We start from the raw sequence: 15,584 nt of genomic DNA, 5'->3' as shown, positions 1-15,584 counted from the left end.
GCCCCGGGCCCGGGCCCGTGCGGCGCGGGGGGAGCGCAGAGGCCCGGCCGGCGGCCGCCTGCAGGACGCGGGGGACCCGGGCAGGCGGGGCGGCGTGGGCGGACGGGCGCGCCGTGCCCCCTCGCCTCGCCAGGGTTGCTGCGAGCGCGGGAGGCCGGGTGCTCACGACACGGCCTCCCCCGCCAGGGAGCCTGCCCAAGACGGCACGCCGCGCCACGACTCCCCCGGGTAAAATAACGCGCGGTGCCCCGGCTCCATTGCGCGAACTGGCCCTTCTGGGGCTGCTTAGTGCGGAGGAAGGACAAGACGGAGTTGCCCAAGGGAGTGGAGCGGGAAACGTGAGAGCGAACCGAAGAGGAAATCCTATTAAGGCGATCAGAGGGAGATTCTGGGCAGGTAAAGGGAAGGGCTTCTCCGCGTGGGACGTGCTCTGCGGAATGCTTCTCCGCGAGCTACTTTGATGGCTGCCAGTTGGATGGCTTTGAAAGGAGATCGGAACAATTCCTGGAGGACAAGGTTATCTGTGGCTGCTAGATGGCGAGCCTGCTGCATTCCTGCCTGGCCCGGGGGGCCCCATTGGCTGAGAAAGGGGGCATTTTGCAAAGCGGATGTTACCTGAGTGCCACTTCGGGGACATTTTTGCTGTAAACTCAGAGAGGGTGCCGAGGCTGGCCACGGTGGAGCTCCGTCTTCAGAGGGAGGGTGCCACTCGGGACAGGGTCCCGCCCTGCCTGCAGGCCATTCTTCAGGGTCTTCTGGGGGCACCAGGTGCAGAAGCCAGCATGAGCAGGGCCCAGGCGCGTCCCGGAGGCTCCCTGAAGCGAGTCTGAGGCACTCAGGCCTGTAACAGGGACAGAGGACAACATTCTTGGCCTCGTTGACAGGTCTGCGTAGCACTCCTGTTAGCATCTAAAGGATTCAATGGTGAAGTTACGAAGGTATGAAACGTGTCCCTGAGGACTGGAAAATGGCCGGGGCAGCCCAAGGGATCCAGCTGGGATCTGAGGAATTGCAGCCAGTTACCAGTTCTGGGGAACTTGAATGTAAGAATATTGACAGAAAGCACCCAAGGAAAGCCCTGCTGGAACCGACCGTCCAGTCCAGCGCTCCGTACACCTGGGGGCAAGCCAGCTGCCCACGGGAACCCCCCAGCAGGATGGGTGCAAGGCCTTCAGCTGCTCAGCACCTGGTGCATGCAGCCGTGCCGCCTCTGGTGAGGGCGGTAGCACATAGCCAGCATGGCCGGTGGCCACCGGTAGCCTCCTCCGCAGCCCCCTTTTAAAGCCCCCCGCTTTGGCGGCCATCACCAGCTACAGCAGAGGCCAGTTCCACGTGTGTGAAGGACCGCCTTGCATCTGTCCTAAGCCGAAGCCTCATGGGACGAGCCCTTTGGGCTCGATGTTATGAGAGAGGGAGGAAGATGCGTTGCTGCACACCGTGCGTTATTTTAAGCATCTCAGTCGTGCTTCCCCTTCCCCACCTTTTTCCAAGCTGAGCTCAAGGGAGCTGCTGCAGCCCCTCGGCCATTTTGATGGCCGCCTCTGCTCCGCTGCCTCGCCAGGCATATCGTTTTCCTGGTAAGGTGACCGGAGCAGTGGCAGTGCTCTCACTGTGGCCGCTCCAAGGCTTGCATGAAGGGAGGACGTCCTTGGCAGTCCTGTTTCCTGTCCTGCTCGTGCTTAGCACGGCTTTTGCCGTTTTCTACACTGGGTGCACATTTCCCTTGAGCTCCCCCCGCCCCGTCACTGCTGGCTCAGCTTCCGTCCGCTCGTACGTGAAGGTGGGCCGTTCACGGTGGGCCGAACCTGCCCTACTGCACTCGCCCAACTTGAACTGCATTTGCCATTCTGCCAGCCTGGAGAGATGCCTTTGGAGCCCCCAGAATCCTTTTCTGTTTTAGCCAAGTGAAGGAACTGGGTGTCATCAGCCGGCGTGGCCCCTTCCCTGCTCAACTCCCCATTCCAAATAATTCTTGAAGAGACTGGGAAGCATTTCTCCCACTACAGCACCTGCAAAACCAGCTGGTTGCAACCTGCCACTGAGACTCTCCGTCTTTTGCTCTCCAACCTGCTCCTGATCCATAGGAGGACCCCCCCCAACACGCTTTACTCCATGGCTGCGTTAGAGTCTTTGGTGAGGGGCTTTGTCGAAAACCTTTGGGAAGTCCACGTAAACAGTCTGCCAAGCCACTCTTCCCATCAGCTCATTTATACTCTGAAAAGACCCTGATGGGTGAGTGAGGGGGGCTGCCCTGGTGCCTTCCCTCTCGGCCGGCTTGTCCCCCTCTGCGCTTCCTTGTCCTTCAACCAAGAAAAAGGAGCAGGACAGGAAGGGCTTCTCTCATATGATTCTTTGGTGTGACCACATGTAGAATATTTTGTACGCTTCTGGTCACCACACTGAAAAGGGGCATTATTGAGTTGCAAAAGCTGCAGAAAAGGGCAACTGCAAGGTTGAAGGGGGGGCCCCTCAGGGAGGAGGAAGCTGCCTGGAGCCGCCCATTCCGCTTGCACGGCATGCCAGATGCAGGCCAAGCAGCAGCCACCCCCGTGGGGCGCCCTCCAGGCCCCCTGCTCTTCGTGTGGCTGTCGGCCTGCCACGCAGCCCCTGCATCTTCCTCCGCCGGCTGGCCGCAGACCTCCATGGCCCCGGACGGTCTCCATGAGCTCTGGCAAGGACGGGCAGGTCATGCCTCTAGTGATGGCGAACCTTTTAGAGACGGAGTGCCCAAACTGCAACCCAAAACACACTTATTTATCACCAAGTGCCAGCACTGCTATGAAACCTGAAAACTGAGGGTTTCGTTTAGAAAAAGTAACTCACAGCCAGTCTAAGCAAATATATCTATATCCGTGGCAGCCACTGACCGGCCATGTGCGAGCTCGGGCGAGTCGTGGCTAAGGAGTTGCGGATAGTGACCGCATGACCTGGCGCCGCTACTCCTTTCCGAGCAGGCGCATGGCCCCTATGTGCTGTTACCTGATGCTCAGCTGCTGGGGCGATGCTGGGGCGACTTGGCTCACGTGCTGACAGAGAGGGCTCTGCGTGCCTGCTGTGGCACACGTGCCATAGGTTCGCCACCATTGGCTTAACCCTACGCTGGTGCACACCCCTAATCCTAATATAGAGATAAAATACCACTGAAAAGAGTGCAATTTTGAAAAGGCTTGAGTAGCTTTTTCTGCCCAGCTCATCATTTCTGCCCCTTCTGAACACATTCCAACCATCAAAATCATGTCAGGACACCTTGTTTTTCTAACCCTAACCCTACCCAGGTGCACACCCCTAACTCTAATACAGGGCTAAAGTTCATTTGAAAATAATGCGATTTTGGAAAAGCCTCCCTTGAGTAGCTTTTTCTGCACAGCTCATCATTTCTGCCCATTCTAACTGCATCCCAACCATCAAAATCATGCCAGGGCACCTCGTTTTTCTAAGCCTAACCCAGTGATGGCGAACCTTTTAGAGACCGAGTGCCCAAACTGCAACCCAAAGCCCACTTATTTATCGTAAAGTGCCAATGCTGCAATAAAACCTGAACGCTGAGGTTTTAGTTTAGAAAAAACAACTCACAGCCTGTCCAAGCAAATCCTTGGCAGCACACTGACCGGCCACGCGAAAGCTCGGCCAAGTTGTGGCTGGTGAGTTCGTGCCGTCATCGCCTGGCGCCACTACCCCTTTCCGAGCATGCGCATGGCTCCTGTGTGCGCTGTTATCTGATGCTCGGCTGCTGGGGCGACTTGGCTTGTGTGGTGACAGAGAAGGCTCTGCTTGCCTGTGGTGGCACTGTGTGCCATAGGTTTGCCACCGCTGCTTTAGGCCCTGGGTCCTCAAACTATGGCCTGCGGGCCAGATCCGGCCCGCCTGAGCGGTCTTGGACTTGCTGCCCCCACATCCACATCGCTCTGCACGCGCCCGCCACCTCCTCGCCATGCGTGTGGGGAGGCGGCGGCTTGCTTGCGCGGAGATCGTTTAGGATTCGCTCGGAGAAAACGATCTCCGACGCCCCTGCCTCGCCGCACACGCGCATGTGTGCTCCCGCTCGCGCCCCCACCCCCTCGCCGGCCCGTGCCCACCACCAGCACCTTTCCACTGGCCCCCTGTTGAAAAAGTTTGAGGACCCCCTGTTCCAGGGCTCTGGACTGCTGGGAAAGAAGTCCCCCATGGGGCAGGAGCTTCCCCAAGACGGAGCTGCAGGCACGGTGGGGGTCTGCCTGGCCAAGCGCAGGCACGCCAGCCGCTCTCTGGCATGCCGGCCCTTGGAGGAGTGCTGCCCATTCGGCAGGCCAGGAGCCGGGCCCTCCCGGTCGCGGCGGCTGCCGGGGCAGTGCCATGTGCTTCTGGCCAGGCGCCACGGCAGCCCTGGCTTCTCCTGTTGGGAGCAGCCCAGGCCGCCCGGGGCCGCCCTGCGAGCACAGTCAGGGGAGGCTTCTCACTGTTCCCTCAGACCCCACATTGGCGACCACCATGGGCCGGTGGTCTTGGCCACTTAGGTGGTCTGTGGCCCCTCGTGCTGGGTGGGAGCTCCTTGGGCTCTGCTGTTCGGGTCACCTTCAACACAATCCAGGAAGTTTACTTGGGACGTAGTGTTGTTGTTCTCTAACCCTAACCCCCCACCCCCCCCAGTGAAATGCTCGCCTGGGCGAGTGCTCAGATCCACTGCCAGTTCCATGCCAGCGAGAGCCGTGTGGCCCTGCCCCCCCCGGAGGACAGCCGGCACGACGTCCAGGCCGAGAACGAGACCGTCTTCGTCCCCAACAGAGGTGAGCTGCCGGCTTGGCTGGGACAGGCGTGGGGGGCTGCGGCCAGCAGGCGGGGCGAACCCCGGCCCGGTCACCCGGCAGGGCATCCTGGCGCCAGCCAGAGGGGCACCTCGGATGGGGGGCCGCAGGGAGGGGCGCCCCCGCACGGACCCCAGCCAGCAGCGTTTCTTCCCTGCAGGCGAGCGGGGCCAGTGCGTCCTGTCCACGCCCCCGAAGATCCTGTTCTGCGACCTGCGTCTGGATCCTGGCGAGTCCCGAACCTGTGAGCAGCGCCTGCTCCCGGCCCCGTGCCAGAGCGGGGAGGGCTGGGGTCCCGGGGGGGGCCGCAGCGCCCCTCGTCTCCACGCCGGCCCGGCCTCACGGGAGGGCCAGTGCTGCCGCCGGCACGGATGGAGCACCGCTGGGCACCCGGCACCGGCGTGAGATGCACCCAGGCAAGGGGGAGGCACGCGGGCCTCTCCGCCCTCCTGGCGTGTGGGGCTGGGCAGGCATGTCTTTGTGGCTCACCCCCATTGCGCTGGGGAGGCCTTGGCGCCTTCCTCCAATCACAGCCCCCGAGTAGCCAAGCCCTGTGCCGTGCCGTGCCGTGCCGTGCCGTGGGCTCCTGGTGGCCGGCCCGCTCACGCGCCCCCCTTTCCAGACTCCTACTGCGAGGTGCTGCCGGTGGACGGGCCGCCCTCCTTCCGCGGGCAGGCGGTCAAGTACGTGTACAAGCTGACCATCGGCTGCCAGCGGGTGAACTCGCCCATCAAGCTGCTGCGGGTGCCCTTCCGCGTGCTGGTGCTGCACGGTAAGCGCGCCGCTGCCTGGGGTGGCTTCCCCGGCCGCTGCCCGCAGGCCTCTCACAGGCGCCCCCTCTCCCGCCAGGCCTGAAGGACTACCAGCTGCCCCAGGACGAAGCTGTGGCTCCCTCGAACCCCTTCCTGGAGGAGGAGGAGGGCGGCTGCCTGAAGAAGGACTCCCGGCTGGCGGACCTGGCCACGGAGCTGCTGATGGCGGCCACGTCCCGACGGAGTCTGCGTAGGTCCCCGGCCAGGCCGCCCCCGCGCACGGCCCGCCTCCCACCCCCGGCGGAGGCGGCCCTGGCCCCCCGCCATGGCCCTGGGGCCCTGCTGTTGCCCCCCGAAGCATTTCCCGCGCGGCGCCCAGCTAAGGGGGCCCCCCTCCTCCCTGGCTCCCAGCGCTGCTCTTCCACCTTCATGGAGGGGCTCCGCGCGGGGGTGCGTAGCTCGGGCTCCTGGGGGTTGCTTGGCTCCACTGGCCCCTCGGGGCACGTGCTTCCCGTCACCTTTGGACCGAGGCTCCGAGTGGGCGTGCCGAACGGACCCAGTCCTCCTGAGCGCATGGCCTGGTGTGTCTGTCGCCCACTGAGCGAGATGCCTCTTCTGCTCCCAGACTTGTACAATATCAGCAACTCCCGCGGCAAGGTTGGCACCTTTTGCATCTTCAAGGCAGTCTACAAGCTGGGCGAGGATGTCGTGGGGACGTTCAACTTCTCCGAGGGAGACATCCCGTGCCTGCAGGTGAGGCAGGCTCTCGCCCCGCCGCCGGGCTGCAGCCGGGAGCCGAGCGGGCCCACGGCTCGGCGGAGGGAGGGGCGGGACTGACCCTGCCTCGCGTGGGCCTCGCTCGCGCTCCCTTCCAGTACCTGGTGAGCCTTCAGACGGAGGAGCGCGTCCAGGAGGCGTTCCAGCGCCGGCGTGGGCAGCTGGCCACCTACAGCACGCATGCGCGGCACCAGGAGGCCTGCCTGCACACCGCCCAGTCCAGCTTCAGCCTGCCCATCCCGCTGGGTTCCACCCCGGGGTTCAGCACCAGCATCGGTGAGTCCTGCCCAGCTCGCGCGGCAGCTCCGTGGGGGGCTGGGGCGGCCAGCGGGGACCCCTCCCCTGCCTCGTATTCCCCAAGAGCCTACACTGGGTGCCACGTGGTGCCACCCCGGCAGCCGTGGAGGGAGCACCTGCCTGTCCAGGCCGAGGCACAGGTGGGCCGGCCCGGCTTCACGCAACGGAGCTCGGCGGACGTGGCCCTCCATCTTCGGCTGGCACGCAGAAGTTTGGCCCCTCTCTGGGGTGAGCAGGTGCACGGGTCCTGCTGTCCCGGGGGCCCCGCTGCTCCTGCCGCCCGGCTGGCCAGGGTGGCTCTCGCGCCTTGCACCCAGAGCTCCTGCTGGGTCCCGACCCCGGAGAGCATGCTCTTCCGCGAAGGCAAGCAGGCGCCTGCCTCCCCGTCATCTCCCAGCGTTCCTGAGGAGGAGGGCCCTGAGGGCCAGGCCCAGGAGGCCTCTGCACTCTCCTGCGACTCCGGGTGCCCCGTCCACCCGAGAGCTCCACGGGAAAGCGGTGCAGCCAGCCTGCCCTCTCCTGGCTCCCTCTGTGCTCTGCTCTCAGTCTTTCCCTGCCTTTCCCCCTCTGCACAAAGCAGGGGGCCGCCGCTCGCGGGTCCTCGGCACGCGTGGCTTCGCAGCTGCTCGCCAGTCCCCCTCTTGCAAGCCTCCAGTGGCGCGGCTGAGGCCGGGCTTTGGGGCGGAGGTCCAGGCTCCAGAGGCGGCCTCCCCCGCACTCCATCCCCTCTGTCCCCCCCCGGACATGCCGCTGCCCCCTTCCCCTCGCCATGTGCTCCTCGGCCAGCAGCACTGCAGCGTTCTCCTCCTTTTCCTTCCATTTTTTGCATGGCCCGGGCACCTGCAGAGAAAGCGCCCGGCATCGGAGAGGTCAGTTTCTTCTCATGCCTCCTGGAGGGCCGTGTGGCTTCAGGGGCCCTTGAAGGACCTCGCCGTGCCGGGTTTGCTCTGCTGCTGCTCGGTCTTCTAACGGTTAAGCGAGAAGGGAGGGAACGGGGCCAGTGCCAGCTGGAAACTTGGGGCGGTGGGATAGAGAGCGCAGGAGGCATCAGGGAGACGGTGGGAGGAGAGAGAGATCAGCTGCTGAGGTCCCTGACCTGCTCCCCACTGGGGACTGGAGAACAGAACGGCGATCTCGGGGAGCCTCTGGCGGCGTCTTTCTGCAGCCCAGAGGTGCTGGCAGAGCTCTGCCGATGTGGCCGCACAGGTGGCTGCCTGCGTGTGTTCGCACCGGCGTAATGCACATGATCGCGCCAACGTGCCTGTCGCTGGAGTCCCCTCGCACGCATGGCTCAGAAGTGGGTTTTGGCTTGCGCCCAGTGGCACCGCCGCATCCTGCTGTTTGAGAGTCTTCCCAGTAAGACGGGCCGCAGAAGAACCAGGCCTCCTTCGCGAAATTCCGTCCTCGGGCGAAGGAGTTGGCAGCGGGCGTGGGCAGGTGGTTCAGTGCCCGAACGGGCTGGAGCCGTGGCCCCCGCACCTTGGAGGAGGTGGCATGAAGCTCCGGGTGACCAGGGCAGCGGGAAGGGCGGCTCCCTGCGGAGACGGGGGCCTGGTGTGGCATCGGGTCACGGCGGTGCCACCACGCGGAAGACAGCCGGGTGCTCCCAGTAAGGGGGCACAGGGGCCGGGGGGCCTTGGCGCACTCACCTGCAGGGCGGGGGCTTGCCAAGGCCCCTGTGGAAGTCTCGTGGGACCCTTGGCGAGGGCTCCAAATCGGCCTTGCCACTGCGGGCGTCGGCGGCCCCGGTGCCGGGGGCTGCCCCGGAGCAGGCCCCGCACTGCCCCCTCCCTGAGCGCCTCCCCCTACCCCCAGTGTCCCTGAGGTGGCGGCTGCACTTTGAGTTCGTGACCTCCCGAGATGCAGCGGAGATGCAGGTGGCCTCCGAGGGCGCGTCAGAAGCCGCCATCTGGACCGGGCGTGAGCAGATGGCCGTGGACACCTTCAGCTGGGACCTGCCGCTCAAGGTGCTGCCCGCCAGCCCCCTCCTGGCCGCCTCGGCCTCCCGCTTTCCCGGCTCCAACTCGCTCGCCATCTGAGTGCGACGGGCCCGCTGCTCTGGACGCTCCGCGTGGGGCCTGCACGATCTTCGGAGCGTGTGGCGGGGCGCTCCCGGACATGGCGTGCTGCAGGGGGGCAGTGGGCTGCCCTGAGACCCCTCCTGCCTGCATCTCCACGGGGGGAGCTCAGCGTGCCTCAGCAGCCATCCCTGGGGCGGGGGGCCCGTCTCCCACCCCGTCCAGCATGTCCACCTCTGCCTTGGAGAGCCCCCCGTAGCCTCGCCGGCCCCCAGCCGTGCCTCCAGGGCTTCCGCGCAGAGGGCAGAGAGGGGGCCCCGTCCCGGGGAGCTGGGGTGCGCCTGCCCTGGGGCTGGAGGACTCCGAGGTGGGCTTTGGGCTGCCCTCCCCCGCCCCCCACCCTGCATTTTGTGTCTGTCAATAAAAGCAGGGCACCGGCGCTCGTGTGCTCCTTCATGGGCCTCGGGGGGATCTGCGGTCCCGGGAGGGGGAAGGGGGCCCTCCCGTGTCGGGGCTGCTGCAGCCGGGGCTCAGCAGGGCTTTCCCTGCCCCCTCCCAGCAGGGCCCCCCCACAGTCCATGTGCTCCTCAGGCCCTGATGCCCAGCTTCAGCTGCATTGCAGGGCAGCCATGGCATCTGGAGGGGCCGCGGCCCCCGGGGGCGCTCGTTGTCTGTCCCAGCCCTGCGCGCTTGTCGGCCCGTGGGCTGGGGCTGCCCGCACCGGCTGCATGCGGTCTGCTCCCCAAAGCCCGGAAGCCAGAGGACCCCAAGGAGGAAGAGGCGGGAGGCTGCGGAGGAGACACGCGCTGCTCCAGGGGAAGTCAAGTGCCAGCCTGAGAGCGGGCTGGTGCGACTTGGTGTCCTGTCCCGGCAGGCAGGGGCTGGACCCAAAGGCCCTCACGGTCCCTTCCAGCTCGCCTGATTCAGTGATCCTACGAGCACATGCCGGAGGCGGAAACAGCTAGGCCCCAAGTGAGCAGCAGGGAACTGGGGGGTGGCGGCAGCCTCGCTAAAGTGGGGGTGCTGCCTCCAGACTCACCCAGAACAAGAGCCGTGTGGAAGAGGAAGGTGTGCAGGGGGGTGGCAGAGTAACGAACGTCCCCATCTTCAAGGGGGGGGGGTGAACCTGGGAACAACGGACCAGCTAGTCTGACATCGATCCCTGGAAGAATTCTGCAGCAAATTACTAAAAAATCATTCTGCAAGCACCTCAAAAACTGCAGTGATGAATAAAAGCCAACTTGGATTTATCAAAAATAAATCCTGTCAAACTAATTTAATCTTACTTCTCGACTGGGTAATCTCCCAAACGGGCAGAGGGAACACTGTGGACTTAAGCTGCCTCAGCTTTGGCAAAGCTTTCAACATGGTGCCCCCTGACATCCTGATAAGCAAATTGGCAAGACGTGGACTGGGCAGAACAACAGGAGGATCCAAAATTAGCTGCTAAATCAGACACACAGCTCACCCGTGGCTCCTTCCCAGAGGCAGGTAACGGGGGGGGGGGGGCGCAGGGTGCAGTCCAGGGCCCAGCCTCTTCAACATCTTTATTAAAGATTTAGATGAGGAAGTAAAGGAAAGATTTGCAGATGATACAAAACTGGGTGGAATAGCAAACGCCCCAGAAGACAGGAAGAAGAACCAGGGCAATCTGGATAATCTTGAATGCAGGGCTGAAAGCAAGGAATGAGTCAGGAGGGCAAGCCCCAAGTCCTCCACCCGGGAAAAGAACCCAGGTGCACCAGTACGAGGTGGGGAATACGTGGCTCGATGGAACTGAAAAAGACTTCAGAGTAATTGAGGACAAGGGCCAAATACGAGCCAACAATGCGATGCAGCTGCAAAAAAGGGTAAATGCTGTTTTGGGATGCATTAATATTAGTTCCCAAACCACAAGAAGTAGTAGTTCTCCTATGCTATGTTACGTGAGTCGCAAAGTCGTGCCCAACCCCTCACAACCCCACAGACAACATTCCTCCAGGCTCTCCTGTCCTCCACCATCTCCCAGAGCCCACCCAAGCTCACCCCCACCACCCCAGTGACTCCAGCCCGCCAGCACATCCTCTGCCGGTCCCTTTTGCCATCAATTGTTCCCAGCATGAGGCTCTGCTCCAGGGAGTCCTTCCTCATTAGGTGGCCAAAGTATTTGAGTTTCATCTTCAGGATCTGGCCTTATAAAGAGCAGTCAGGGTTGATCTCCTCTAGGACTGACTGCTTTGATCTTGATCTCAATTCTTCGGCACTCAGGCTTCCTTACGGTCCAGCTTTCACAGCCATACATTGCAACTGGGAAAACCATAGCCTTGACTATACGCACTTTTGTCGGCAGGGTGATGTCTCTGCTTTTTAGTCTGCTGTCTAGAATTGCCATAGCTTTCCTCCCCGGGAGCAAGCATCTTTTAATTTGTCGGCTGCAGTCCCCGTCTGCGGTGATCTTGGAGCCCAGGAAAATGAAATCTGTCACTACCTCCATTTCTTTCCCATCTATTTGCCAGGAAATGAGAGAACTGGATGCCATGATCTTAGTTTCCTTAATTCCTATACTCCTCACTAATCAGACCTCCCCTAAAATACTGTGTCCGGTTTTGGACACCAAGTTTAGGGAAGATGCAGAAAAATTAGAAAAGGTCCAGAGGAGGGCAGCAAAATATTCCCTGTGTTTGGAAACGCTGCCCTGTGAGGAGTCTGAGTGAATTGGGCATGTTCAGCCTTGAGAAGAGAAGACCGGGGGGGGGGGGGGGGGACACATGGCATCCCTCTGTAAGTCCAAACGGGGAGGTCAAGATCTCACTGGTCCCAGAGTGCAGGACTCAGACTAGCCAGCTCCTGCTGTGATGACTCGGGGTCCGGCTGAGGGCGCCAGGAGGGCCTGCACTGGCGAGGCCAGTTCTGGGGGGAAGAGCTGGCCTTGCAGAGCTGCCCTCCCCAGGGCTGCCGGCTGGTGCCTGTCCAGGGAGTGAGAGCGCCAGCAGGGCCCTGGACCAATCCTGCAAGCCTGGGGGTGGCTGCGCTGGTCCTGGTCGCCTGAGCACCCCCATGCAGGTGGCTACTCCCCCCAACAGCGCCTCTGCGTCGCCAGGGTGTGGGGTCCCTGTGCCGGGGAGGCCCAAAGCACTGAAAGCCTGCGACTGCAGGGCTGGGCCAAGCAAACAGCTGCAGCGTGGGAAGGGGGCAGGATGCAGGCCCAGGAGATAGGCAGGACGGGCCGCTTTAGGCCCAGCGAGAGCTTGGCTCCAGTGCCAACATCGGGCCTGTTATCTCAGCACCACAGGGGCCGAGGGGGGCTGGGGCCGGAGCTGGGCTGCTTCAGTGGGGAGCAGCAGGGCTGCGCTAGCCGAAGACGCTTGGTGACAGTACGGGAAGTGAGGAGGACCTTGGGATTGTGGCCGATCACAAGCGGAATGTGGGCCAACCGTGCGATGTTCCTGCAGAAAAGGGGGGTGCTCCGTTAGGCTTCCGGCGGCTTCCTGGAGCCCCTTCCCTGTCCCCGCTCTGGCTCGGGCTTGCACTGCCTTTGCAAGTTCCTTCCCTCAGCCCGGAAGGGACTTGCCCCGGCCTGCTTCCCGAGGCCAAGCTCTTGCACAAGAATCAGGTGCTGGGATGGGCGGGCACAAGCCAGGCGGCCCTGGCCAGCAAGCCCCCAGGCGGGCACGCTCCATCTCCTCTGTGGGAGTCCACCCTGCGGTCCTGGGCCAGGGCTTGCGTGACAGAGGCTGGGGCAGCTCCCTCCCACCAGTCAGGGCCACGTCGAGCTCGTGGGCTTACTTTCCGGTTAGGTCATATTTGGGTGGAAATGCGGTATATATTTTTAGCATTTTAACTTTGCTAGTTCATACAGTGTGGATAGTCTACCAATTCAATTGTATTTGTAACCCTTACGTATTTCCATTTATGCTTTAACTGTATACCTCTTAATATTGTGAGCCACCTTGAGTAAGAATACTCGTACACCGTCCTGGCTCCTCATACACCGGGGGGGCCACGGGTCCCTGCTCGGCCAGGGGACTCGCCGGGTGACTCAGGATCGGCCCCCGGCTCTCAGCCTCACCCGCCCCGCAGGTGTTGTGAGGATAAGGCAGAGGGGAGGGGATGCGTGGGCCACTGCAGGTTCCTCGTGGTAGGGAACGGAGGGGCAGAAGCACCACGCATGCCCAAGGCCACCAGCTGGACACGAGGCGCACAGTGGGCAGACAGCCTTTCTGCCAGCTGGGCTGCAGCCCGTCCGCTGCTTGGCGAAGGGGCCCCTGTGCCGGACAGCTCTCCGGCCACCTGGCGGAGCGCCCTGCTGCAGCCGCACCGTTTGGGGAGACCACCCCCAGGAGGCCGAGCGAAAGATGCGGCCCCGCCTGGCGCGTTCTCCCAGTGCGGCAGCTGGCTCCCTGAGGGCGAGCCAGGCTCGGTGCCCCCGGAGGCCACGCAAGGCAGCGAGCGCGCCAAGCCCTGGGCTCGGAACGACGGGGCACCTCAACCGAGGGCGGTGCTCCCCGGAGCTGCGCCAGTCGCCTTCCCCGCTCGGGAGGTGCTCCAGCCTCTCAGCCTTTCCTCAGAAGCACCAGTGTCCCCGGTCAGCGTGCGGAGCAGCGCAGGGTGACCTCTGCGAGACGGGGCGCCGTTGGCCGGGGCACGCTCGCTTCCCTTCTCAGGATGCGCCCCGACTTGCAAGGCAGGAGGCGATTTTGGACGACCCCCGAGAATGTTGTCTCTGAGCCTCGAGAGCAGGAGCGCCTGGTGCCAGATCAGACGCAGGGCCCATTGATCCCGGCACCCTCTCACGTGGCAGTGAGCCGGCTGCCCTGGGCCCCCTCCCGCAGGAGGGGGGGGGAGTTCTGCCTGCCCACGTTCCTCTGCAACCAGCGTGCGCAGGCGTGGCGCCTCTGAGCATGGGCCAGTGGCCTCCAGTAGCCGCCTCCTCCCGGAGTTCCTCTAATCCCCTTTAAATCGATCCCGATCGGGGGCCACCCCCACTTCCTGTGCCAGTGGATTCCACAGGAAAACTATGTTGTAAGAAGGCCTTCCTTGATCTGTCCCGAATCCCTTATCAGTTAGCTTCCGAGGATGACCCCTTCGAGCTCTGGTGCTATGGGGGGGGGGGCATTTTCCTCCCCCTCCACTTTCTCCTCACTGATGGACAGAGCCATGTTCTCCCTGGACGTGCCCACATGTGGGCTAGGAAGGAGGCCGTTCCGTGGCCCCAAAAGACGGCTCTGTGCCAGCGCCTGCTTCCACTCCTGCCAAATGTGATGACGGGGAGGCAGTTTTTCCTCGGGGCTCCGTTTTGCCTGCTCTGTGCACGGGGCCTTTGTCCTGCAGCACCGGGCGCGCCCCCGGGGCGCCTGACTGGCTGTTCCACGTGCCAGGACGAGGCCCCCCCGCTGTGGACGCCACCAGAACCACCTCCCTTCTGCCTCCCCTTAACCGTCTCTCTGTGCCGGACAATCCCCGTCACGGTGGCCTCCCCACAAAGCAAGCTGCTCCAGCGCCTTAGGCGTTTCATGTGCCCTTCCCTGCATGCTCTCCCACGCAGTCATGTCCTTTTTCAGGGGCACGGACTGCGGTCGAGCCCAGGATTTCATGTGTGGCCCCACCGAGGGTTTGTACAAGGGGAGGAAGTTCTCAGCAGTTCCATTTTCCGTTCCGTTCCTAATTCTGCCTCGCATGGGGCCCGCCTTTTGCACGGCGGCTGCGCACCAGGCCACGTCGCCACTCGGCTGCCCCTCACCAGCCCAGGATGCTGCCTTGCCTTGCCTTGACCGGTCCCTGCAAGCTCCAGTCCCATCGTCCTGCACCGGAAGGCGGAGTTTTCTGCCTTGCCAACGTGCACCGCTGCGCATGCGCTTGGGCCGCATTGCGTCTGTTCTCCCGGCCCGGGGGCAGCCGCTGGAGCTCCCCGTGATCCGTTCGGGTGCCAACCACCCCAAAAGGTTTCGGGTCAGCGGCAAACTTGGCCGCTCCACGGCTCAACTCCCCCTTCCAAGTAATTTATGAAAAGCGTTTCTCCCAGGACAGAACCCCTCCAGGGGCTGCAATGGCCATTTATTCCCGCTCTCGGGCACCTTTCCTTGAACCGGTTGCTGATTCACGAGGGGACCTCCCCCTGCCCCTCGTTCCACGACTGCCAGGCTTGTTCCGGCGTCGCAAGTGGGGGATGCTGCCAAAGCCTTTCGGAAGCCCCAGCGGCAGCCTCTGCAGGGCGCCCACCTGCTGCTTGCCGCTGCCAAGCTGCAGGGGCGAGGCAGGACCTCCCTTTGGGGAAGCGGGCGTTTCGCTTCCTGCGCTTTAATGGCGCTTCCCAGCAATCCGTGCAGGCTTCCCGTCCTGGGCTGCCATCGGACTGCCAGGGCGGACGAGCATTTCCTCTCTGGCACGCCTCTTGGGCGCTGCTCCTGGATGCGCTGAACGTGCAAGTTCCGGACCGGTTTCTGCTTTGTATCCTCAGCTGTGAAGAGAGACAAAGGCGCTCGCTCAGCCTCCTCCTCCTCGGTGCTCCTTTAGTCCCATGATCCTCCAAGAACCAACGGCTTCCCTGGCCGGCTGCTTTCTTCTGCTTTATGTGAAGGCCTGTTCTTTGCTGTCGACCTTCAGGTTGTCCGCATTGTGCCTTCAGAGGGTCTCTTTGCTTGTGGTTTTCCTGCGCCTGCTCGCACGAGCGCGTGCTCCCCTTTGTTTCCGGATTGGGGCGAGGGCTCCCTCTTCTCCCCAACGGCCTCCTTGGCACTCCCCCTTGGCCACTCTGGGGACCCCTCGCGTGCCCCGCTGCCACCCCCAGTTCATGCACAGAGGCACACGCCCCGTGCCCCTGCTGCTGTGGGGCTGGCTGGGGGCACAGCTTCTGGAGGGAAGTCGGCCCCCTTGATGCCTCCTCCAGCCCCAGATGCTCAGGCGGCAAGGGCAGAGTCGCCCGCTCCTCGTCTCGCCGAGGCCATCCCGCAAAGTAGCCCCAGTTCTCAGCCATGCATCCC

The 15,584-nt window shown here is 63.2% G+C and overlaps 1 protein-coding gene across 5 annotated transcripts; it reads left to right on the top strand.

Moving 5' to 3' along the window:
* Positions 1-200: 200 nt before the first annotated feature.
* On the top strand, positions 201-9,886 carry RGP1 (RGP1 homolog, RAB6A GEF complex partner 1). 5 transcript variants are annotated; one of them, XM_044444065.1, is made up of 8 exons: positions 201-396; positions 4,627-4,763; positions 4,942-5,025; positions 5,404-5,553; positions 5,631-5,783; positions 6,159-6,286; positions 6,409-6,586; positions 8,423-9,886. In XM_044444065.1, the coding sequence occupies exons 2-8, from the start codon at positions 4,631-4,633 to the stop codon at positions 8,644-8,646; spliced, it is 1,050 nt and encodes a 349-aa protein (XP_044300000.1). In that variant the 5' UTR covers positions 201-396; positions 4,627-4,630; the 3' UTR covers positions 8,647-9,886. The 5 variants fall into 5 exon arrangements, with proteins under 5 accessions (XP_044300000.1, XP_044300001.1, XP_044299999.1 ...); XM_044444066.1 differs by lacking the exon at positions 201-396 and adding an exon at positions 419-2,133; XM_044444064.1 differs by lacking the exon at positions 201-396 and adding an exon at positions 419-2,232.
* The last annotated feature ends 5,698 nt before the right edge of the window (positions 9,887-15,584 follow it).

This window comes from Varanus komodoensis, unplaced genomic scaffold (genome assembly GCF_004798865.1).
Source record: "Varanus komodoensis strain SLA01 unplaced genomic scaffold, ASM479886v1 scaffold43, whole genome shotgun sequence".
Taxonomy (NCBI): domain Eukaryota; kingdom Metazoa; phylum Chordata; class Lepidosauria; order Squamata; family Varanidae; genus Varanus; species Varanus komodoensis.
Note: the sequence above shows the minus strand (reverse complement) of the source record. Positions and strands in the feature narration are given on the sequence as shown.

Excerpts from the sequence above, each read along its gene's own strand:
- RGP1 (XM_044444065.1), top strand. The coding sequence starts at position 4,631 with ATGCTCGCCTGGGCGAGTGCTCAGATCCACTGCCAGTTCCATGCCAGC. Across the intron at positions 4,764-4,941 it reads CGTCTTCGTCCCCAACAGAG|GCGAGCGGGGCCAGTGCGTC; the intron begins GTGAGCTGCCGG and ends TCTTCCCTGCAG. Across the intron at positions 6,587-8,422 it reads GGGGTTCAGCACCAGCATCG|TGTCCCTGAGGTGGCGGCTG; the intron begins GTGAGTCCTGCC and ends CCCTACCCCCAG.